The 23,350-nt window shown below is 41.7% G+C and overlaps 2 protein-coding genes across 2 annotated transcripts; one reads left to right on the forward strand and one right to left on the reverse strand.

Moving 5' to 3' along the window:
• Positions 1–887: 887 nt before the first annotated feature.
• Positions 888–7,791, reverse strand: artn (artemin). Its single transcript, XM_077584752.1, has 4 exons — positions 7,654–7,791; positions 6,060–6,121; positions 4,653–4,827; positions 888–2,165 (listed from the first exon to the last, which is right to left on the reverse strand). Exons 1-4 carry the CDS (start codon positions 7,682–7,684, stop codon positions 1,759–1,761), a joined length of 675 nt encoding a protein of 224 aa, XP_077440878.1. The 5' UTR covers positions 7,685–7,791; the 3' UTR covers positions 888–1,758.
• Positions 7,792–11,926: 4,135 nt separating this feature from the next.
• Positions 11,927–23,300, forward strand: polr1b (RNA polymerase I subunit B). The gene is made up of 15 exons (XM_077583924.1): positions 11,927–12,170; positions 12,724–12,891; positions 13,266–13,412; positions 13,712–13,844; positions 14,493–14,629; positions 15,227–15,450; positions 15,542–15,713; positions 16,873–17,044; positions 18,156–18,571; positions 19,009–19,179; positions 19,262–19,418; positions 19,481–19,677; positions 20,490–20,740; positions 21,173–21,680; positions 22,866–23,300. Exons 1-15 carry the CDS (start codon positions 11,994–11,996, stop codon positions 23,238–23,240), a joined length of 3,405 nt encoding a protein of 1,134 aa, XP_077440050.1. The 5' UTR covers positions 11,927–11,993; the 3' UTR covers positions 23,241–23,300.
• Positions 23,301–23,350: the final 50 nt, after the last annotated feature.

Below are 23,350 nucleotides of genomic sequence, written 5' to 3' on the forward strand. Positions count from 1 at the left end.
TTGGCTCACGTCTATATTTGTCCTGGCATCCCACAACACCGTGTCATCGTGTAAACAAGGCCACTGTGGCGGCCCGTGCGTGTGCGTGCGTGCAAGATATGACAGTGGCATGTTTACCTTGACCTTGGCGGCAAACATTTGACTGCGGTCTGGAAAAGCAGGAAAGAAGTCTGCAAAGTGTTTTTGGTCTTGAATGTGCTCAAACCATCGTCTTTTTTTTTTTTTTTAATGTCCTGAAAATATTAACTCATTCACTGCTATTGACGGCAATAGACGTCAAAAATTCATTTGAACTATTTCTATTAGTTAAAAAAAAAAATTCCCACTTTTGTTAACAAGAGTATAAAAACCTAGAATTTTTTTCATTGTACATTTAGAACAGATATAAAATTTATGATTAACCGTGAGTTAACTATTGAAGTCATGCGAATATTTACAATTGAAAAATTTTGGTCTGGCGATTCAAATTTTTAATCGTAATTAATTGCATGACATCACGAGTTAACTCACGATTAATCACAAATTTTATATCTGTTCTAAATTTTCATACTCTTGTTAACAAAAATGGAAAAAAATGTTAAACTAATAGAAATAGTTCAAATGAATATTTGACGTCTATAACCGTCAATGGCAGTGAATGAGTTAAAGAAATGCCAATTGAGGTTGGCAGACTTGGGTCAAGAAGCAGAAGCCAGAGTTCAAAGCAAACATGGTGAATTAGCATTTAGCTGTTGTGCTGCACGCAAATGGAATAAGATGTAAATTAAGTCAGGTGTAAATGTTTTTAAATCCAGATTTTAAATTATGATTTTTTTTTTAAAAGCAATTCTCAATAATCAATTTTTCCAAAATCTTGTTCCTGCGCCTTACATTCTTTTACTAATTTTAGTAAACTACTTTTAATGTATTTACTTTGTTTTGTTTTTTGGGTAAATGCCTTTAAATGTTGCATCATCAATTATTATAAGCACATTGATTTACCTCGTTTATGAAATACGCTATATAAATAAATCTGCCTCGTCTTTTTTGTAAGACTCGGAAAGCTGATCAAGCACACATTTCCGGTTCTGATGCAGCCGTCGAAGGGAGAAAACTTCCGTTCTCTTTAGGTGGCGTTCATACGCAACGTAATAGAGATGAAAGTGGCGTCATTTTTTCCGTTTTGTGGCTGCAGAAGCCCGTGAATGGGATTTTATAACAACTGGCTCAAAGTTAGAAAACTGAAGTTAGGTATACGGCAGCAGTGTGAAAAGGGGCGGGGCTACAAAGGTAACAGACGAACAGCTGATACTTGAGATATTTGTTACTATGCCCAAAAGTGTTTTCTGTCACTGAGTTGTTCTCTACCATTGACGGGTATACTCGTCTACGTACATACGTTATATACGTTTTACTGCTCTACGATGAATTTCAACTGCCGGCAATGCGCGATTGGCTGCTCTGAAAACATCCGTTTAAGTAAAGACGCAGTGTCGTCAAATAAGCAAATTACCAGTTGGCAATCATCAGTTCCAGGAACTTTCAGATGTAGTACTCGCTCCAATCTGCACAAGTCCGAAGGGCTTCCCCTGAAGAGGGTCTTCTTTTGAGCCACAACAAAATGTGCATCTTCCAAAAAAGCTCTCTTGGGGCGATCTTGGCGCTGGTTCTTCCCACCGGAAGGTTCCGGTTCAGATCCCCAGCTCGCCCGCCTCGAGCGAGCCGCCAAGCCGCCGGCGAGTCCTCACCGTGACATCACGACAGGGTCGAAGCGATCGGTCAACCGACGCAGCCGCATTCGGCGGCCGAGAGCCAGCGGATGGTCTGCCACATGGCGCGAGCGTCCATGAAGGACACGGCCTCGTAGCGGGTGGGCCTGCAGCACGGGTGGCCGCTGACCTTGCGGGCCGAGACGCCCCCGCGCGCCACCAGGGCGCCCAGCGCCAGGTCGTAGTTCCTGCGGCCGGCGCGGCACGAGCCCACGCAGTATTTGAACAGGACGATCTCGTCCGAGTCGTAGCCCAGGCCGAGCTCGCGGACGCGCGTCTGCCGCTTCTCCATGCGGCACTGCGAGCCGCCATTGGGCCTTTTGGGTTTCTTCCGGGATGTCGACGGTTTGACGTCGCGAGGGGAGCGGCGCCACCGGCTCTGAGCGGCGTCCACGTCCTGGAGCAGCCTCCATGTTTCTAAAAATGCACAATAGGCGAACTTTGAGTTTCAACATTGCACGGCACGATGAGTCGGCAAAATGGTGGCACGAGCCAAATCATTAGGTACACTTTATCAAGTGCTCAAACAGTAATGCTAGGTAAGAATACACAAATATTCGAAGAATGAATTTGGGGAAATATAGTGTTTCCCACAGATTTTAAATCTACTTGGGGGGGGTCCTCAGTCGTGTTACTGGTTGTGACACGTTTTCCCCCCTTTTTTTTTTAAAAAATATATTTTTATTACATTTTCTCGAAAACTTAATTTACTGGAAATGAACACTAGAAAATTGAAAAAAAAAAAAGTTAAGTGTTGGAGGGGGGTGTAAACTATTTTTACATTTTACTACAAAATATTGAACAGAAAAAAAAGATAAATTAAATATTTAAAAAACTAAATTATGAAAATTCTTTACAAAATATTTAATGAAAATGAAATTCTATGAAAAATGAAAATAATTCAAAATGTTATACATTAAAATGCAAAAAAATATTCTTTTTTTGCACTCATAGGATATGTAAACTTATGAAAAAGGCTTAATGCCCATAAAATCTCAAATACTGTGGCCATTGTTTTTTTTTTATATTTTCAGAGGTTGAAGTAGACATGAGTAGAAATTATGCATTTTGGTGATGATTCATAGACTATTTGTGTCATTAACTCATTCACTGCCATTGACGGCTATTGACGTAAAAAATTCATTTTAACTATTTCTATGTTTTTTTTTTTTTAAATCCACTTTTGTTAATAAGAGTATGAAAACCTAGAAAAACTATTTTATTGTACATTTAGAACAGATATAAAATGTATGATTAATTGTGAGTTAACTATTGAAGCCATGCGATTAATTACAATTAAAAAGTAGGAGCGTCAGGCGATTAAAATCGTAATTAATTGTGAGTTAACTCATGATTAATCACAAATTTTATATCTGTTCTAAATGTATAATAAAAAACAATTCTAGGTTTTCATACTCTTGTTAACAAAAGTGGAAAAAAATGTTAAACTAATTGAATTTGATGAATGAATTTTTGACGTCTATAACCGTCAATGGCAGTGAATGAGTTAAGAAACATTAAATTTTTGCACATGTACAGCTGTGTTCCTAACATGACATGTAAAGAGGGCATGTAAACTTATGAGCACAACTAAGAGACAAAAGTAAGACAAAAAAACAAAATAGTACTAAGGATCCCTTCAGGGACCTCCGGAAATAGATCACCAAACCAACCATGTTATTATCGGTCCAAATATTCAATAACTATAATAACTACACCACAGTCCCGCCAATGCTTCACTTTCTCTCGGAGCCACACGGCATTGCTTGTCGGTTCATGCCTCCATGTTTACGGCAGGAAAACCCGTACTGTAATCAGCAGCAGGCACACGTTTCGTCGAAATGTTCCGCAGGGGAACAACTCGTCCACGTCGGCTCGCGCAGCCACGTTCAGACACGCACACACACACGCGCGTAATGTCATAATTACACAGAAATATTTTCATGTTGCACGTCACGCTCGGCGAGCTGTGACTGTATAAACACGAACCGTGTTAATCGTTGGAATCGTTTCGCTGCATCGATTGATTTTGATCTAATACGGTGGCGTCTTCATGGCCACCTGGGGGCAGTAGAATACAGACGGTCACGGCGACTCCGTGTGCCGCCGGTGTTGCGCCACTGTTTGTCACCACACACCGATGCTATTTGTTTATAGCATTAAGCTAGCTGACTTGAAGGCTAAGCTATATGCTCGATTTAAATACACCATGTGTATGTAACGCTGTGTGATTTTTGTTGAGTTCACTGCGCACCATCTTATCTCAAATTTCTGCTCTCAAGTCAAAGCAGGTCATGCGGGTGACTCATATCTCAAGGCAGCACTGTAGTGTGAAAATGAAGCAGTTATTGGCGATATATCCCCGCTTATTCAAGAACTTTTCGGGTAAAAAAAAAAAAAACAATTTTTTTTTATTAAATGCAGATTTTTGTTATTCACAGGTTCATCCGGTTCTAATAGTGGGGTTCTACTACTTATCTTGATGATGGAGTGTTTGAGTGCTTTTCCAAAGGATGCTGCGTGGTCGGACGGCTTATTTTTACCCGGGCTCCGGTGACCAAGCTCGGCCTTGAGAAGGTCCAGATACTGTAACTGGACTATATTAAGATGCTCCCATGTGCCAGCGCATTGTAGCGGTTAGCTTAGCATCAGAGTTGGATGAATGGGTGAAAGAAGCAGCCAGTCGAAGGCCGAAACCACGGCTGCTATGCTCATTAGCGCCCCCTGGAAAGTTAGAAGCCCCGACACCACTTCCACTCATCGAGACAAAATAGGGTGACCGTTGTTATCCAAACACAAAAACACATTCAGAGTCGGCCATTTTGCCCATTTCCAGGAGTTTGCATTAAAGCACATGTTTCGTATTCTTCCGTGGAATTGTAGTTGAAAGATGAAAAGGCCTACCGAAGGCTTCTGGCCACAAGGGGGCGACGTGGTCTTGGGTCTCAGGGACAGGTGGCCTCCAAGAAGGCCGCCCGAGGACACGCCGGTGCGGGTCTAGCTGGTTCTCTGGACCGTCGTCCTCAGACAACACGTCTTCCGCCAGGGCGAGCAACGCCGCCATCAGCCACAGCATCACCTGACACAAACAAAATGGATGCCCGTGAAGAGGTAGCAGTGAAGACACGTGATTGGACGAGATTGTGGACATGCAAGCCGTCACTTGGCTGATTTGTCATCCGAGATACGACCATAAATTTGAGCTTCACAACAGTGGTTTCCTTGCAGTTGCTAAATGCTAACAGACTCAATCATTTATTTTTAAACACATTGACGCGACCAAATTAGAATTGGTGGAAATGTGTTCCAACTTGATGAAACAATTGGGACATTTTTCATATACGTTTTGTTTTAAAAAGCAAAAATGTAATCAGCCACGCTTTTTCTTTGGCTTTTTTCCGTGACGCCATCACAAAAGCGGCGTTTAGCATTTAGCATGGCTGTGGTGTTTAGCGTGCGTTTACATGTGTGACACACTAGACATTGTGGAAAGTGCAGCCGCTCGCTCAACTGTCACCGGACACGTGGTCGCTCGCTCCCGCTGAATATTTTACGACGGCTATTGAAGCGAGCGCCTCTGCGGCCGCATCGTCATGGAAACGATGCTTCATGCTGTTCTACTGTATGTGAAATAATTCACACATGTTTTTTTCACTTATCTTTGTTTTTGTAAAATGTAACTTTCATTTATTTGCATGGTGATTTTTCCTCATACACGACGTATTTATTCTTACAAATATTTTTTATTTTGTTTTTTTACTATGACAATTGTCTCCAAGCGTTAACTTATGACATAACAAAAATTAACATAAATTATGAATTATTATTTATTTTAGTGGCTTTTGGAGTACTTTTTTCTTGTAAAATTTATGGTAATGTTGCCACTTTACATATGCCATTTTTCTCATAAATTGTGAGTTTATTCGCATTAAAATTTCTATAACTTTACATATAAAAAATATAACTTAATTTTCAACACTGCGGTTTTTTATTGTAAAATATCCCTAATCGCATAACATTACAATGTTTTCCTTGTAAATTGTGATCTGACATGACTTTTTTCATAAAACATAAATATTGTCAACACTTTGCAACTGTTTATGGTGAAATATGACTATTTGCATAGCGACTTTTTTTTCGGAAATTAAAAACATTTTCACATTGCTACTTTTTTCAATTTTACTCCCAACAGTTTTTTTCCATTAAAATACAAATATATCTCATGAAAATAATTTTTTTCCCCCCCGTGTTCAATTGTACTTTGACAAACAAGGCTGCAGCGTATCCAATTGGCCAGCGCGTATTGCTGACCTTCCAGTTCTTGGGCTGATGCCGACCGTGTGAGGCTTTGTGCCTCCACCAACGTTTTCCATCTGAAAGACAAAAACAACGTCAAGCATAACGAGGGCAGGGAATGCCGGCGGCGTTTCCTCGGAATTACGACACGCAGGCATTGGTGAGAGTTCGCCCGTTCCGTGACCGCGCTGCTTGTCACTGCACAACGCTAGCATCTCAAATCATCTTTCCTCACTGAAATGAATGGAAATGTCATTAATTTGTTCCAGCCTCCCCAAAAACACCAACATTTTTTTTTATAAGAAAAATAGCATGTAACATTATTGAATCAAATGTAAAGTATTCAACAGTATGCGCATCACGATTTCATGTCTGATGTGCACACTTTTGACCACCAGGGGGCAGGCTCATACATACAACTGCATAAAAAATAAAATTGTAATGTTAAGACAATTTTTTTTTGTTTTATGAGAATAAATGTAACTTTTTTTTAGTATAAATGTCTCTTGCATTAGTAGATTCCCCTTTTCTTGTCAATTTTTTTTTTGCCCCCATTAAAACTTTCGGCCAAAATCTTTGCGACCATTTGCAACCTTGAACGAACACTGACGAAGAACAAACATTTACTACATTGACAAAAATCTATAATTCGGTGCATGTTCAATAATTTATGTTAAACTTTATTCAACACATTTTTCAAGCTCAGTGATAAAAATTTTCAATATTCACTTCTAAGCACAAAAAGGAGAACAGCAATTAGTTGCAAAATCCAGCGTGACGTTCTATCCCATAAAATGAGACAACTTACCCCTTGTAGGGCAACGTGTTGACACTTTTGTGGATTTCTTTGCACCCACTGACACAAAATATGAACATGAATACAAAATATGTACCGGAGAATTTGGTCTTTCATTCGGTGCACAATTTGGTTATATATGATATATTGATTCCAAGAAATACATTTAAGTGTGTAAAAAGTGTCACACCAAGCCCTAGTTTTCCCTATTTAACGTTTCAAGTATACAGGACAAATTAATACATACACAACTGTGTGTTTTTAACCATTAAGTACAAAATCTATTTCACTTTTATGTACTATACATTTCAATAGTATGTTGTTTTTCTTTTGGTGCTACTTGGGAAGCAAAACAAATTATTGGGTGCAAAGTTTGCAAAGCACTGATATAATTGTCTGAATAATATCTTACCGAAACATACAGTGCATTGAATGTTGTTTATAGTAATAATAATTATTTCAAACAGCAAAATCGAACACAAAAACCTTGAAATAGCTTAAGAATAATTAACTGCCGGTACTCCTTTAATCAAGGGAGGCCACTTTATTAGGTAGGCCTACACGTGCAGAAAAAGATTGGACTTCTTTCCTCCTCAATCAAAAAGCAATAAAACACTTTTCCCCATTTAACTTTTGACAGTCGAGCAACTCGCATAAAAAAGCCCCACGTGACCCGTTTAGGGTCCCAGAAGTAACGCGTCACGAGAACGTTCTACTGCTTCTACAACGTTCTCCGGCTTTACAGAATCATGTTCTAGAATGAGATGACGTCATTTGGCATCGTTTATGGCGTCGGCGTAATCGGCGTCTTACCTGTCCGCACCTTCCCGCTCCCGCAGATCATGGACGCAGCTCCGAATCCACGCGCGCGTGCGTGCGTGCTCGCTCCCGCGAGCCTTCGCTGCCTGCGTGCGCGTGCGCCTCGCAGCCGCGTGGCCGCGCAGAGGCCAAATGGGTCGTGCAGCTGGCACGCATGCGTGATAGATAGATAGATAGATAGATAGATAGATAGATAGATAGATAGATAGATAGATAGATAGATAGATAGATAGATAGATAGATAGATAGATAGATAGATAGATAGATAGATAGATAGATAGATAGATAGATAGATAGATAGATAGATAGATAGATAGATAGATAGATAGATAGATAGATAGATAGATAAATAGCTAGCTAGATAGATAAATAGCTAGCTAGATAGCTGGCTAGCTGGATAGATAGATAGATAGATAGATAGATAGATAGATAGATAGATAGATAGATAGATAGATAGATAGATAGATAGATAGATAGATAGATAGATAGATAGATAGATAGAAAATATTTTCAACCATAACAAAATTGTCGGTTTCGTATACACACTTGTTCTGTCCCTCCGTCATGAGACAAATATTGCGTGTCTGGAAAAAAAAAAAAATCACATGTGCTCATCTTTTATCAAGATGGACTCCAAAGTCGTGCAGAATCTTCTGAAGTCTCCTGATTGCTGCTCAAAGCCTCAAAGCCTCGGCAGCTTCCTTGTATGGGCCGAGTCAGCCGGAGCGTGACGGGCGACAGGGCACGGAAAGAATCCTGGCCAGGCCGGAGAAAAAGTAATTAGTCCTCGAGGTCAGGCGTCACCAACCACCGGCTACCGGTCCGCAGGGCATTTGGTCACACGTTGTATAATATAAAAGTACTCGCAGTCATATGTTCTTTATCCTCTGCAAAAAACAACACTTATTAGTGACATACTAACATTGAAATTAGTACTCTAGTACTACTCTGGGTAAACAGTTCTATCGTCTGATATCCAGCGCTGGATCTGCTTCTCCAAACATGACAAGTAGTCAGTAGTTGTCGGCGCACCTCCACATGTGTGGGGGGCCACGACCCTCAGCAGGTCGTCGGTCGGCTCGCCGAGGACCACCTCAGGGGCTTGTTGACACTACGCTGACCCCCATGAATGGAAATCCAACAAGATGCCCAAACCTGCAGGTGGAACAACTACCTAAGGCACAATCCGGAGAGGCTCCGACGACCCTCATGAAATCTCACAACTTTTACAATTTCACCTTGTCTATCTGTCCAACCAAAAATGGTATCGGATGCAAATATTTTCTGATGCTCTGGCAAGCAATGTGTGTGTTTTTTTGACAAAGTTCAAACTGGTGTGAATTCCCTAGAGTCTAGATAACTCATAAAAAAAAAAGCTTACTATAACTCATCAAATTTTTGTTTTCTTCCATGTAATTTAATTGGACATTAAATATGCGTGGATTTTTAGTCCCTAGTCTTGTCTGTATTTTCTGGGGGGAGCTAGTGATGGACAAACAAAGCTTCATGAAGCACTTGTAATACTTTTTGACTTCTCTAGATGGCACTCTTGGTTTAAAGATGGAAATTTAATTCATGTCATTGTACTAGTCTTTTTTTAAACCAAGAGCACCCTCTAGAGGAGTAAAGAAAATATCGCAAGTGCTTCATGAAACTTCATTTGTCAAAAAACAATGTTTTTAATCTAACCTGTGTTGTTTAATTGATTGGGTTCCGTCCATATTATATTGTCATTACATTACTTAATATCAGAGATTTGAAACAGCCTTCCAAATGCTCTAAAACGGTTTGCAAAACCGATTTTCCGATTCAAACCGTTTGTCGTTATACAGTACCCGAATATATGTCCGTATATATAACATGGGACATTAAATAGGGGCGTTTTGGCACAATAGGAAACATTAGCTTAGCAATATAGCCAAGAAATGTCGACGACAGGCCCATATGGGAACCCCCTTGTCTCCGGGATGACTGAATGAATGAACACCTTGGCCAGATGAAAGCTGAGCCGAGGCCAAGCCAGGCAGCTCCATCGGTGCTCAGACCACCAAAGCTGAAGCTGAAGCCTCCTTTGTGTTTGACAACAGCGGCCGGGTCAAGGAGCTTCTTTTAATAGAGGACACCTGCTCTGCCGCTTTGGACTTTTTGCGGAACTTTCTATATGTCTGTTGTTCTCGGCGATACTGCATTCCTGACGTGCGTCACCTGTGACTCCGTCTTTAGATGACTGACATTATTGGAATAACATTCAGTTGACTAAACAAGGATTCTGATTCGCAACTGTTCTTTCGTGATGGGATTAGAGAGCAACAGAGGGGTAAGCAGATGTGACCCACTCCAGCACTTGATGCAATTTCTTGAAACTATATTTACTGAAAATAAAGTTCTACATAAAGAAATGTGAGCAAGAAAAAAAAAATGTGAACAAGGATGAACTGACAGTTTGGGGTTGTAGCGCCCTCTGTTGCTTTGGCATGTGCTTGACAACCTCCAGACAGCAAAAAACTAATTGTCCAATTGAGAACATTTAGGTAGTAATAGTTAATAAACTTGCATTCATCTGCATTTTAAAAAGTTGTCATTTTGAGAATTAAAAAAATGCGCCGTAAAAAATAAAGCATTGATAATTGATTGAAATCTCAACATTTGCGTGTTTCATATTAATGGTAAAGCGGTGAGAGAGCGTGAAGCTGAAACGAGCGTGATGACGTCACGCGTGAGTCACGTCTGAAGAATGTGAGCAGCGGGAACACGCTGAGCAGAAGGAGTTTCCCGGGAGATGTGCGGTGATTAAAAAAAAAAACATTACGATTGGAGAAGAAAAAGAAAAAAGGAGAGCTGTGTGCGTGTTTCTGCTGTATTAAATATAATTAACCATCGTGGCGAGCTTTCTGTGGAATGTTGACAACTGGCTAACTTGAAGCAACACGCTCGCTAAAATCGCTACAGGCGACAACGTGGAGAGCAGCAATAACGTCACGCGCCATCTTGATGACATCAGAAATTGTTTCTGGATTAGTAGTGCAACAATTAATCGGAACTATTTTGACAATCGATTAATCATCTAGAGTCTTTTGTTTTTTGACTGTCCAAATCTTCAGTAGGCCTAAATATTGTCAGATTTCTGAAGTCCTGAAGCCTCACCTCCTGATACAACTTTTACATGTCTGATTAGGGAGTGATAAAACTTTTCATTCAACTTTATTGCAAGGTTAAACGCACTGACAGCAAGAGCCAAGGTTCAGTTTTCATAACTGGCTAAAGTTTTCAGACAAGGGGAAGGAATGGAAAACTGAGTTACATTTCTAAACAGATTAGGCTTTCAAGACAGGGTTAGGGTTTTAAGTTACGGTTTCAAAACAGTGTGAGGGTTTCAAACTAAATGTATGGTTTGAAAAAGCGATATCATGGGGCAACAAAAAGAAGAAACTTCAAAAATGGCTAATAATGTAATCCAGTCTGTTCTTTTTCCTACTAAAACTCCAAAACAGGAATATCCTCAATTTAAAATTATTTGTAAGTAAAACGCAGCGATGAGATTAAAGCAACATAAAATAGGCTACTATTCTGCTGTTAAAATACCCGAAAATATATATTTTTGGAAAAAATACGAGTAGTCACCAGTCTTCTTCATTTTTTATTTTGTACGTTACCGCCATCTTGTGTTTAAAAATGGCTGAATCATGACGCAAACCTCGTGGAAATGTTGTAATGTCAATCCTTTTATTCAATGTTGTTTTTAAATTTGCGAGCTATATGTGTGATTTACTTTCAAAATCTATGTGTCACTTAATTACATTTGTTTACCAAAACTACACACGACGTAAAAATGCTCTACGGCAGTTCAAACTGGACAAACTACACGCACAATGAGTGTGCGTGTAATCTGAAGGATATAGCTAATCCTGATCAAATTCAGACAAAGTTTATATACCGGATTTGTTTCCTTAAATTAGGCATTTATTACGTGTCACGTATTTAAGGATTTTAGTTAACTAACGACCGTTTTACGAGTAAAATCCGGATAGCGAAGGAAACTTTCAGCTCCCATCAGTGAAACTTGTACGGCAGCCGCATGGGGACTAACAATGCGGTTGCATATTCGCAACACGTATTTAACATTTAGGGCAATTTAAGCATTTATAATTCATAACCAGTCCTAATTAGTGTACATTATGTAATTATTTGTTACAGTCACTTTCCATTTTTAGATTTTAATTATTAATACAAGTCATTACCTTTAGATTTCAAAACGTGTTAGCAAATCGCGAAAAAGCCTTTGGCCTTCCGTATGCGGCACTTCCGGGGCGAGCTCGCACGTGTGGTAAACAAGCATGGACGCCTCGGAGAAATGGAGCGATGTAGCCAAAAGTCCGAGTTTGAAGAACCTGACGGACGGAAACTTCGGCGTGCTAAAAGAGAACCAATGTGACGCTGTGCAGGATTTGGTCAAAGCGCACATCGACTCTTTCGATCACGCCATCTGCGAAGGACTCAGTCGCGTCGTGCAGGTCCCACAAACTCGCACGATCACTAACTAACTAACTAGTCTCTCAAAAGTAACATTATACGCAGATTTGCTTATTCAGCGTCTACTAGTTGTGTATAAATGATGTGCACTCAGCAGCCATTTCTAATTATATTGATAATGCTCACTTTTGATTGACACAGTCATCGATATAAAGCTGTTAGTGCATACAGATACATATGTGAGTCAAAATCTTAATTTATTTAAATTAAGGCCTTGTTTATTCAAGTTGCAGTTAATCCTTCCACAGCAAAACGTGGCATTTGAAGTGTGTCTTGTTTCTAATTAGGGTTTTAAATCAGTCTTAAGGTTTCAAAATAGGGTTTGAAGCCTGGGTCAGGGATTCAATTCAAATATTTAAGCAAAGCTTTTAAGACAGTTAAGGTTTCAAGCCAGGGTTAACGTTTTAAATTTAAATTCAATTCCATCCACTGTAAATGTGCATGGCAGTAAATGAACACAAATGGCGTGTGTCGGTGTCAATGCTGTGTGAAGCTGCAGTGTACCTAATGAAGCAAGTGTGGGCGTGTCATCAGGCCACAACGCCGTTGGAGTTCATGCTGAAGGGCGAACGCATCAGTCTGGCGTTCGTGGAGGCCGCCGTCCAACCGCCGGCCGTGTCCAAGGGCAGCGTGTGCCGCGAGATGAGGGTCTTCCCGGCAGAGTGTCGCGCCAGGAGGTGTTCGTACAAGGGCAGGTTGGTGGTGAGTAATGATTAAAAAAAAAAAAAAAAAGGCTTCTGCAGGGGAACCATGATTTTTACTAATTGTTTTGAGAAATGCATTTGTTTGAATTCTGAGCTGAGAAATGTACCAACTTTTTTGGTCCCTTAACATCAAACTTTTGTTAAGAAAAAGTTCTGCAAAAATCATCAGAATTGTTTTTTTGGGGGGGGGGGGGTGCATAATGTTTGAATGTCATGATCTGGTTGTAATGTGAAAAAAATATTGGCATAAACCAACAAGACAAAAATCAGCTGGTTTTTGCCAAGTTTTAAGAGCTAATATCAGTCATTGATATCGGCCGGCCAATTAATCGGTCGGGTGCTACTTTTGACCGCGATTTTGTATGCGTCCAGGCGGACGTGAGCTGGTCGGTGGACGGCGTCCCCAAAGGGATCATCAAGCAGGGGCTTGGGCAAATTCCCATCATGGTCAAGTCCAAGTTGTGCAACCTGCACGAGATGTCGCCACAGCAGCTCGTGCAACACCATGAGGAGGCGGAGGTAGGGTTTCAAGTGCCCGTTGGCTTCCAAAAAATCAGGGTTTCAAAGTAAGGTTTCAAGCCTTGTTAGGGTTTCAAATTAAAGTTAAGGTTAAGTTACGTTTAGAGTTTTGAATTGAGGTTTGAAATCTAAGTTAGGGTTTCAAACATGGGTAATAGGGTTTCATGTCAAGGTTAGGGTTTAAAACAAAGGATAGTGTTTCAACATAGTGTTTCTAACAAAGGTTAAGGGTTCAAGCAAGGGTTAGGGTTTGAAAGAAGGGGTTTTGAATAATTCAACGCCGTCTGTGTGGTGTTTAGGAAATGGGTGGCTACTTCATCGTGAACGGCATCGAGAAGGTGATCCGAATGCTGATCATGCCCCGGAGAAACTACCCTATCGTCATATCACGACCCAAGTGGAAGAGCAGAGGCCAGGGATACACGCAGTATGGTAAACACCCCACTCTTCAGCCCCTTTCACACTGCCCGGCAAAGCCACCTTCCTTCCCTAAAAAAGTGCGTAAAAGGTACCAACACTCATTGGGCGTTTTGAGTCCTGCCGCAAATTTTCCTGATCCTAAAGTAGTTGCTGGAGTTAGCACGGCAGTGGCTGTGTAAAACCCGGGACAGATGTGGGATGAAATTTAACACTACTCGTTCACCCATTTGCCCTGCTGATGTTTCAAAGGCATTTGTTACCGTTAAACGCAAACATAATCTCTGATTACCGGGATGCTGTGCTGCTGCCTGAAAGGGGACACATACATCAATGCTGTGTGAAAGGCACAGGCTGAGGAATCCCTACTCACTGATACAGTTTTGCTCAAACTGTGTCAAATCGTCATGATCAAATGGTGCATAAAAGCCAGAAAACAGTAAAACACTGGCACGTCATACAGTGTGAAAGGGGCTTTTTTGGGTGCATTATCCCTGCAAGTTTTCATACCGTCTCCAATCATATCAGATAATTTACATAATCTTGACACCCCCGTCCAGCTATTGGCTCGATTACAGACAAAAGGCCAATTTTGCTAGGCAGCGTTAAAGGGGCTTTTGTTGTTGGGTTGTCCCTGCGTGTTTTCATGCCGTCTCTTGGCAGGTATGTCCATGCGCTGCGTGAAGGAGGAGCACACGGCGGTGAACATGAACCTTCACTATATGGACAACGGAACCATCATGCTCAATTTCATCTACCAGAAGGAACTTTTCTTTTTACCGCTCGGCTTTGCGCTTAAGGTACCGTACAAAACGTTTCAACAAGCTTTTAGTCCTAAACAGGGGTTGGGTTTCAAATTAAGGTTTTAAGTCAGGGCAGGGATTTTAAATTAGGGAAAATTTAAAAACAGCGTTAGGATTTTATTACATTATCAAAGTAGGGTTTCAAGACTTGTTAAGGCTTTCCAAGTAGGGTTACAAACAATGTTACGGTTTTAAGTGTTTAAAAGTAGGGTTTCAAGCCACAGTTATGGTTTGGAACAAAGCTTAGTTTTCAAAGTAGGGTTTCAAGCTAGGGTTTAAGATTGGTTTCAAATCTTGGTTAAGGTTTTAAACAAGGGCTAAGGTTTCAAATTACAGTTTAAAGCTAAAGTTTTGCTTTAAAAGTAGGGTTTTTAAAATTAGGTCACAATTGACTAAAGTTAGGGTTTCAACTAAGCCTGGCTAAGGGTTTCAACTTAATGCCAGTGTTTCAAGATAGGTTTTGACTTTCAACAAGTGGTAGGGTTTCAAATTTGGCTCTTCAAGCTTGGATTTGCGTTTTGAAATGACATTTTCAAGCCAGGGTTGGGGCTTCTGCAGGTGTTAAGGTTTCAAGTCCGTAGTTTTTCTTTGCAGGCTCTGGTGGACCTGAGCGACGCGGAGATATTCTCGGAACTGATCAAAGGCACGGAGGAGAACTCGTTATACCGCAGCTGCGTGTGCGAGATGCTGCGCTTGGCGTCCGAGCAGGGCTGCACGTCGCGCCCCAAAGTCCTCGACTACCTTGGCCGGCGCTTCCGCGTCAAACTCAACCTGCCCGAGTGGTACACCGAGCGGCAGTGCGCCGACTTCCTGCTGGAGTACGCACGCACGCCCGCCCGCCCGCTCGTCGCCACGGCAACAGCGAGTCTGCCCCCCCCCCCGCCTACTAACTGCTTCCTGTTCCCGCAGCGAGTGCATCTGCATCCACCTGCGGACGGGCATGGAGAAGTTCCGGCTGCTGTGCCTGATGTGCCGCAAGCTGTTCAGCTTTGCCAAGCAGGAGAGCCTGGAGGAGAACCCGGACAGCATCGCCTGCCAGGAGGTCCTCACCCCGGGGCAGCTCTACCTCATGTTCCTCAAGGTCAGGGCTATTTTTAGATATTCTATTTGAACTTTTTTTTTTTGCCATTTTACAGTGATTATTTAATTAAGACAAAAATATCAAATTTATTAATAATGTAAACTAGTTTACATATTTCCTTGCACATCCAAACGTTTGTTTTACCTTTTAGTTAATTCTAATTAATTATAAATTAAGAAAATAAGAACTTATTAAAATATTTGACAGTATTTTCCATGGGTTTCCCTTGTTAAAAACAATTGGCTAATTTAATAAATAAATAAATAAATAATAATAATAAAAGAAAAAAAGAGAACTTATTTTTTGGGCAACCACTCTACATGCATGTACATTTTAAAAATATTTTTGATAATTGGTTAATGCTGATTAATTATACAGTAACTTAAAAATATTTTAAAAAACAAACTGTTACATGTACATAGAGTTTTTTAAACTTTCAAAAAACAAATAGCTAATTACAGTTTATTATAAATAATTTTAAAAAATTACACTAACAATTTCGCACATATAAATATTTTTGAACATTTAAAAAAAGTTTATTTATGAACAAATTAATAAAAATGTATTATCATGAAATTATTATATCATAAACTAATTTACATATTTACTTGCACATGCAAACATATCTTTGACCTTTTAGTTCATTGTAATTAATTATAGATTAAGAAAATAAGAACTTATTAAAATATTTGACAGTATTTTACATTAATGTACAGATGTTTTTTTTACCTTTTTAAAACAATTGCCTAATTTATTCTAGTTACATTTAAAAAATAAATGAGAACTTTTTTTTTTAGTAACTATTTTTTTACATGCATGTACACTTTTAAAATATTTTAAATAATTGGTTAATGATGATTAATTATACAGTAACTTAAAAAATATTGTATTAAAAAAAATACAGTTACATGTACATAGATTTTTTTTTAACTTAAAAAAAAAACATGTCTAATTCCAGTTCCTTATAATAATAAAAAAATACACTAACAAATTTGCAGGTATAAATATATTTGAATTTTTTGTTTTTATGAATAAATTAATACAAACGTATTATTATGAAATAATTCTAATAAAAAACAAAACAAAACTGACCCTTGAGCCCAAAAAGCATCGTACCCGTGCGAGTATGCATGACGTCCCGTTTGATGCATTCCGGCAGGAGCGGATGTGGGCGTGGCTTGTGTCAGTCAAGTTGGCGTTTGAGAAGCGAGGCAGTCGGTTGAAGGGCGGCTGCACGGCCGAAAACCTCATCAAGATGTTCAACCTGGGAAGCGACCTCACCAAACCTTTCGAGTACCTGTTGGCCACCGGCAACCTCAGCTCCAAGTCGGGTCAGCGCCGCCTTCCGCACTTGACATGCTGTCAGAGACTTTCAACACAGTGTTAGGGTGTGAAGACGGGATCGGACTTTAAATTCAAGTTTCTAGATTTGGTTAAGCTTTCCAAATAAGGTTGAGGGTTTCAAGACAAAGTTCTGGTTTCAAAGTCGAGTTTTAAAAGTGGGTTAGGGTTTCAGATGAAGGTTTCAAGATCAGGTTAGGGTTTCAACAGAGTGTTAGGGTTTTAAGTTGGAGCTCAAAGATATGGTCAGGGTTTGAAACAAAGATGAAGGGTTCAAGACATGAGTAAGGTTTCAAATTAGAATCTGTAGACACAGATAGTTTCAAGCTTTATTTAAGGTTTCAAATTGGGGTTTCAAGACATGGTTAGGATTTGAAATGAAGTTTTCAAGATGTAGTTAAGTTTTTAAGACATGATTTGGTATTAAAGTAGGGTTTCAAGACAGGATTAGGGTTTCTACTTAGTGTTTAAAGATAGGGTTAAGGGTTCAATTAAAGTTTCAAGACATGTTTTAAGTTTCTAATTAGAACTTCTAGACAAAGTTAGGGTTTCAATTAAAGGCAAGTATTTCAAATTAAGGTTTTGAGCCATGGTAGGATTTCAAGTTAGATATGGTCAGGGTTTGAAACAAAGATAAAGGGTTCAAGACATGAGTGAGGTTTCAAATTAGAATCTCTAAACACAGATAGGGTTTCAAGCTGTGTTTAAGGTTTCAAATTGGGGTTTGAAGACATGGTTAGGGTTTGAATGAAGATTTCAAGACGCAGTTAAGTTTTTAAGACATGATTTACAGTAAGTTTCAACTTAGAGTTTAAAGATAAGGTTGAGGGTTCAATTAAGAAGAAAGAAATGTTTTAAGTTTCAAATTGGAATTTCTTGACAAAGGTAGGGTTTTAATTAAAAGGTACCCTTACCTTTAATTAAAACTAATTAAGGTTTTAAGCTCTGGTAGGATTTCAAGTTAGAATTTCAAGATAGGTTTAGGGTTTCAAACTGAGATAAAGTTTCAAGTTATGGTTTCAAGCCATGTTGAAGGTTTTAAGGTAGGCTTTGTGACACAGTTTGGGTTTCAAGCGTGTGTTGTCAATGTGATGTTGTCAGGTCTGGGCATGCTGCAGACGTCGGGCCTGTGCGTGGTGGCCGACAAGCTCAACTTCATCCGCTACCTGTCGCACTTCCGCTGCGTGCACCGCGGCGCCGCCTTCGCCAAGATGCGCACCACGTCGGTGCGCAAGCTGCTGCCCGAGTCCTGGGGCTTCCTGTGCCCCGTGCACACGCCCGACGGCGAGCCCTGCGGCCTCATGAACCACATGACGGCCAGCTGCCAGGTGGTCACCACGTCCGTGCCCACCGTCACCCTGCCCGCCCTTCTCTGCTCGCTGGGCGTGGCCCCCGCAGACTCCGCCCCCGCCGCTCCCTTTGCCGACTGCTACCCCGTCGTGCTGGACGGCGCCGTGGTGGGCTGGGTGGAGGCCCGGGTGGCCCCCGGGGTGGTGGATTCGCTGCGCAGGTTCAAGGTAGCCAGCTTGACTTCTCGTGGAAATTTACGATGTTTAAATATAGCCTGGGTCAAATTGACCCATTTCAAAATTAAAGTACTATAAATAGTAGTTTTTCATGATGAAACTTGTTAAATTGTTGACTTTAAATATTTGCAAAGAAAGTGGTTTACAATGTTTAAAGGGACGCGCTTTTTATCATTAAATATAGCCCGGGTCAAATTGACCCGGGAACATCATTGCTGTTCCTGAGAAATTAAGCTAACAGGCGGTTTAATTCACGAGAGGTCATTTTGTTTGTTTTACTTTTGTGTCTCATAGTCTACTTCTATCTCATGTACCGATTGGCTAGTTAACAGCCAATCCCAGTGGTCCACGTAGCTCCGCCCCTGAGCGTCTGGTTCCTTCGGGTTCCGTCAACTTTCCGTAAATCCACCGTCAATTTGCCACTTTAGGTCTTGCATGAGAAGAAGGTTCCTCCCTGGACCGAAATCGTTCTGGTCCCCAAGACGGGCAAAGCCAGCTTGTACCCAGGCCTGTTCCTGTTCACCACGCCGTGCCGCTTGGTGCGCCCCGTGCACAACCTGGCACTCGGAAAGCAGGAGCTCATCGGCACCTTTGAGCAGGTAGCCAACCGGAAAGCTCAAGAAAAAGCCAAGCGCAAGCGTCGTTTTCTTTTTTTGCTGACGTTTGCGTCTTGTGTGTCAGCTTTACGTCAACGTGGCGGTGATGGAAGCGGAAGTGCAAGCGGGCGTCAGCAGCCACCAGGAACTCTTCCCGCACAGCATGCTCAGCGTGGTGGCCAGCTTCATACCCTACTCGGACCACAACCAGAGTCCCAGGAACATGTACCAGTGCCAGATGGGTGAGTGACCGCAACGGGTTCCGCTGGTCTTTCCCGCTTCTGACTTGCGCGAGCGTCTTCAGGTAAGCAGACGATGGGCTTCCCCCTCCACGCCTTCACCGAGCGCTCGGACAACAAGCTGTACCGGCTGCAGACGCCGCAGAGCCCGCTGGTGCGGCCGTCCATGTACGACCGCTACCAGCTGGATAACTACCCGAGCGGCACCAACGCCGTGGTGGCCGTCATCTCCTACACCGGATACGACATGGAGGACGCCATGGTCAGTAGTGCTGGAACGGGAATGGCCTCCTGTCTTAGCTTAGACTAGCATAGCCTAGCCTAGCTTAGCACCCTTGGCGTACCCTTTCCAATTGGAGATAGCCCGATCTTCTTTTTCTTCCCCCCCCCAAGACTGATACGATGCGGATTATTAGTAGTCAAAGAGGCCGAAAGTAAAAAAAATATTGGTCAATTTTTTTTTTTTAATACAAATGCCAATCTTGACTTAATGTCTTAAAGCATTAATGCTTATTGAACAATTTTTCAAAGTGTAGATTTTTTAAATTATTTTTTTATTTTATATACACTTCATTTTAAATTAAAAAAATAATAATTCAGGGAGCTTCCAAGGTTATCACAGTAAGTCTTAAAAAGTTAAATAGAAACTGGATACCCATTTATTCTAATGTCGAACAAAAACAAAAGGTTCAGAAGGTTCCCAGGGTCAGCAGCATCTCTTATAAAGTTAACAGTGACAATTTTAAATAAATAGTTTAGCTTTACCTTTTATGGTTTGTCAGATTTGGGGAAAAAGTTGGCAGGTCCAGAAAGTTAAAACTCTGCCACAGTTTGGATTTAGCCATTGATGCTACCATGCTACCCATGGGAGCAAGCTAGGGAGCTTGCTAGCTAGCACCTGGGGCTAAAGGGTTTTTACTTTTTCTAACCTAGATTTGCCACCTCTGGAAAAAAGGCCTGTAACGATAATCGTCAAAATGCCCAATATCGGCGCAGATATTATCCCTATTCCGAGGCATTGACAAATTCCTCCATTTTGTTTCTGGTGCACCCCCCCACTCCCCCACTGTCCAGATCGTCAACAAGTCGTCGTGGGAACGCGGCTTCGCTCACGGCTGCATCTACAAGACGGAACTGGTGGATCTGGCCGTGAAGGCGCGGGGCCAGGACGGTGTGGTGTTCGGGGCCAAGCCGGGAGACCCCAAGGTCAACGAGCGACTGGACGCCGATGGACTCCCACCGGTGGGCGCCATGCTACGCTACGGCGACCCGTACTACAGCTACATCAACCTCAACACCGGACAGGCCTTTGTCACCTTCTACAAGTGCGTTCCACCACATAGCTTAACTGGATCAATGCAAGGTTAAACATAAAAAAATAGTTTCACTTTTTATCTAATGAACTTAAGATGTGTTGGATATTAAGACAGTAGGGAGACACTTTTTTTAAAAGTGACTTTTACCTTGAAGGAGGTTGCCAAGGTTAAAGGTCACCAGAAAGGTCAAAAACCAAATTTGCATCAAACCACATTGAGTTATACCTCAAATTAAAGGGCTTGTCGAATGCGTTCATTATCTTTTTTTTTTCAGTAGGTATGATGGTAATAATAGGTATAACGTAACAATAATCGTCTCTTAAGTCAAAAATCAATTCACTATATACTCCGTCATGTCACGTCTCATTTTAAAGGTCTTGATGAGAGTTTTCTTGAATTGCTGTTATTTTGACAGGAAATAATCCTATGCTCTTCCTGCAGGAGCCACGAGGCGTGCGTGGTGGACAACATCAAGATCTGCGGCAACGACACCGGCTCGGCCTCCTTCAAGCGCGTGTGCATCACGTTGCGCGTGCCGCGCAACCCCACCATCGGCGACAAGTTCGCCAGCCGCCACGGCCAGAAGGGCATCCTGAGCCGCCTGTGGCCGGCCGAGGACATGCCCTTCAGCGAGAGCGGCCTCAGCCCCGACATCCTGTTCAACCCGCACGGCTTCCCATCGCGCATGACCATCGGCATGCTGATCGAGAGCATGGCCGGCAAGTCGGGCGCCCTACACGGCCTCAGCCACGACGCCACGCCGTTCGCCTTCTCCGAGGACAACTCGGCGCTCGACTACTTTGGCGAGATGCTGCGGGCCGGCGGATACAACTACTACGGCACCGAGCGCCTCTACAGCGGCACCAGCGGCCTGGAGCTGGAGGCCGACATCTTCATCGGCGTGGTTTACTACCAGAGGCTCCGGCACATGGTGTCCGACAAGTTCCAGGTAAATACACGGGCCCCATCAAGATGTTTTTTTTAAATGCATTTATTTACTTATATCTGTTTTACTGGATTTAAACAGATTTTGCCAGGCCCACAGAATATTGTGTTCTATTGAAATCAAAACATGGAACCTACCAACAGAAATATTAGTCTCTTTCATTGGGAAAAATAAATAAAATTTCTATCTATCTGTTTCCGTTTTGCAGCAATTAGCATTAAAATATAGCTAAATTTTGTCATTATTCACAAATCTATTTAGAATTGTGAGTAAATTTGTTTTGTTTTTTTCAACATGGCCCTGGTTCATCTCCTTTGCTCTGCTGCCACCTGCTGGCCGTTTTTGTAATAACTACCATTTCTTCAACCGTTCTTTGCAGTTGAGAAGCTGCATCAAATGAAATTATTACTTATTTTTGTTCCCTTAACGTGGTTTAATTAGAAATAGGAGAGTACCGCTCTACCAATAACAGGCCTTATTTCAAGGTCAGGTTGCGGCCATTTTACAAAAGGGAATGTGAAATTAGAAGAATAGAAAACTGAACTGAATAAAAAATACTCGTACATGTAAACAAAAACGTTAATAATCCAAATTTTCAGATTTTTTTTTTTTAAGCAAAATAAATGTGATATTTATATTAATCATTTTCCTAAATCAGCAAAAAAAAATTATTGCCACATAGATGCTATTTGTTAGCCTTAATATCATGTTTCCCATCATGTTAGCCTTAAGCTAGCAAAGGCTCTGCAGTTGTTTTACATGCACATGTAATTGTTCACTATTTGCCAAACTGCAGCTGGTGTTGAAGTGAGTTGAGCTGCTCTCAAGTCAGAGCAAAAAAAAAACAAAAGGACGGCTCGAATCTCAAGGCACCACTGTATTGTTACAAGGGATGTTCGATACCTACTATTATTCTGTATTATGTATACACTTGAGTACTCACCGATGGAGCATTACATAAAACTTCAGTTAACACAATTACAGGTAATTGTGAGTACTGGCAAGGAATAGGCTTGATGTTTTTTTAATTAGATTTTTTTCATTTTTAACCTGACTTATCGGTGGTTGGCATCGTCAACATTCGCAAGTACCTGATACCTTCAAATAAGACTGGTAGCACTTATTACTGTATGTTTTTATTTTTATTTTAAAAAAAAAACTTTCTTACCGTGACGTCTGATGTGCCAGGTGCGTACGACGGGGGCGCGCGACAAGGTGACCAACCAGCCGGTCGGTGGCAGGAACATCCAAGGCGGCATCCGCTTCGGCGAGATGGAGCGCGACGCGCTGCTGGCGCACGGCTCGTCCTTCCTGCTGCACGACCGCCTCTTCAACTGCTCGGACCGCTCGGTGGCGCAGGTGTGCGTGGACTGCGGCAGTTTGCTGTCGCCGCTGCTGGAGAGGCCGCCGCCCTCGTGGTCGTCCACGCGCCACCGCCGCACCGTCTGCGCGCTCTGCGGCAAGAGCGACTCGGTGGACGCGGTGTCCGTGCCGTACGTCTTTCGCTACTTTGTGGCCGAGCTGGCCGCCATGAACATCAAAGTCAAGCTGGACGTCAAGTGAAGTTTCCGCAGGCCCTGTGGGACGTTGCTTTGTGTATATAACAACTTTTTTTTAAACTGAGAGCTGCTTGTTTGGGATTGAATAATGCAAAGCGCTACCAGTTACGTACA

Source organism: Vanacampus margaritifer, chromosome 13 (assembly GCF_051991255.1).
Source record: "Vanacampus margaritifer isolate UIUO_Vmar chromosome 13, RoL_Vmar_1.0, whole genome shotgun sequence".
Lineage (NCBI taxonomy): Eukaryota > Metazoa > Chordata > Actinopteri > Syngnathiformes > Syngnathidae > Vanacampus > Vanacampus margaritifer.

Bases quoted from the DNA above. Each gene is read 5' to 3' on its own strand.
- artn (XM_077584752.1), bottom strand. From the start codon at position 7,684: ATGATCTGCGGGAGCGGGAAGGTGCGGACAG. The intron at 4,828-6,059 runs GTCAGCAATACG...TGTTTGTGTCAG, and splicing joins ATCAGCCCAAGAACTGGAAG to GTGATGCTGTGGCTGATGGC. The intron at 2,166-4,652 runs GTAGGCCTTTTC...GTGCATTTTTAG, and splicing joins CTTGTGGCCAGAAGCCTTCG to AAACATGGAGGCTGCTCCAG.
- polr1b (XM_077583924.1), top strand. From the start codon at position 11,994: ATGGACGCCTCGGAGAAATGGAGCGATGTAGCCAAAAGTCCGAGTTTG. The intron at 15,714-16,872 runs GTCAGGGCTATT...GCATTCCGGCAG, and splicing joins TCTACCTCATGTTCCTCAAG to GAGCGGATGTGGGCGTGGCT. The intron at 18,572-19,008 runs GTAGCCAGCTTG...TTGCCACTTTAG, and splicing joins ATTCGCTGCGCAGGTTCAAG to GTCTTGCATGAGAAGAAGGT.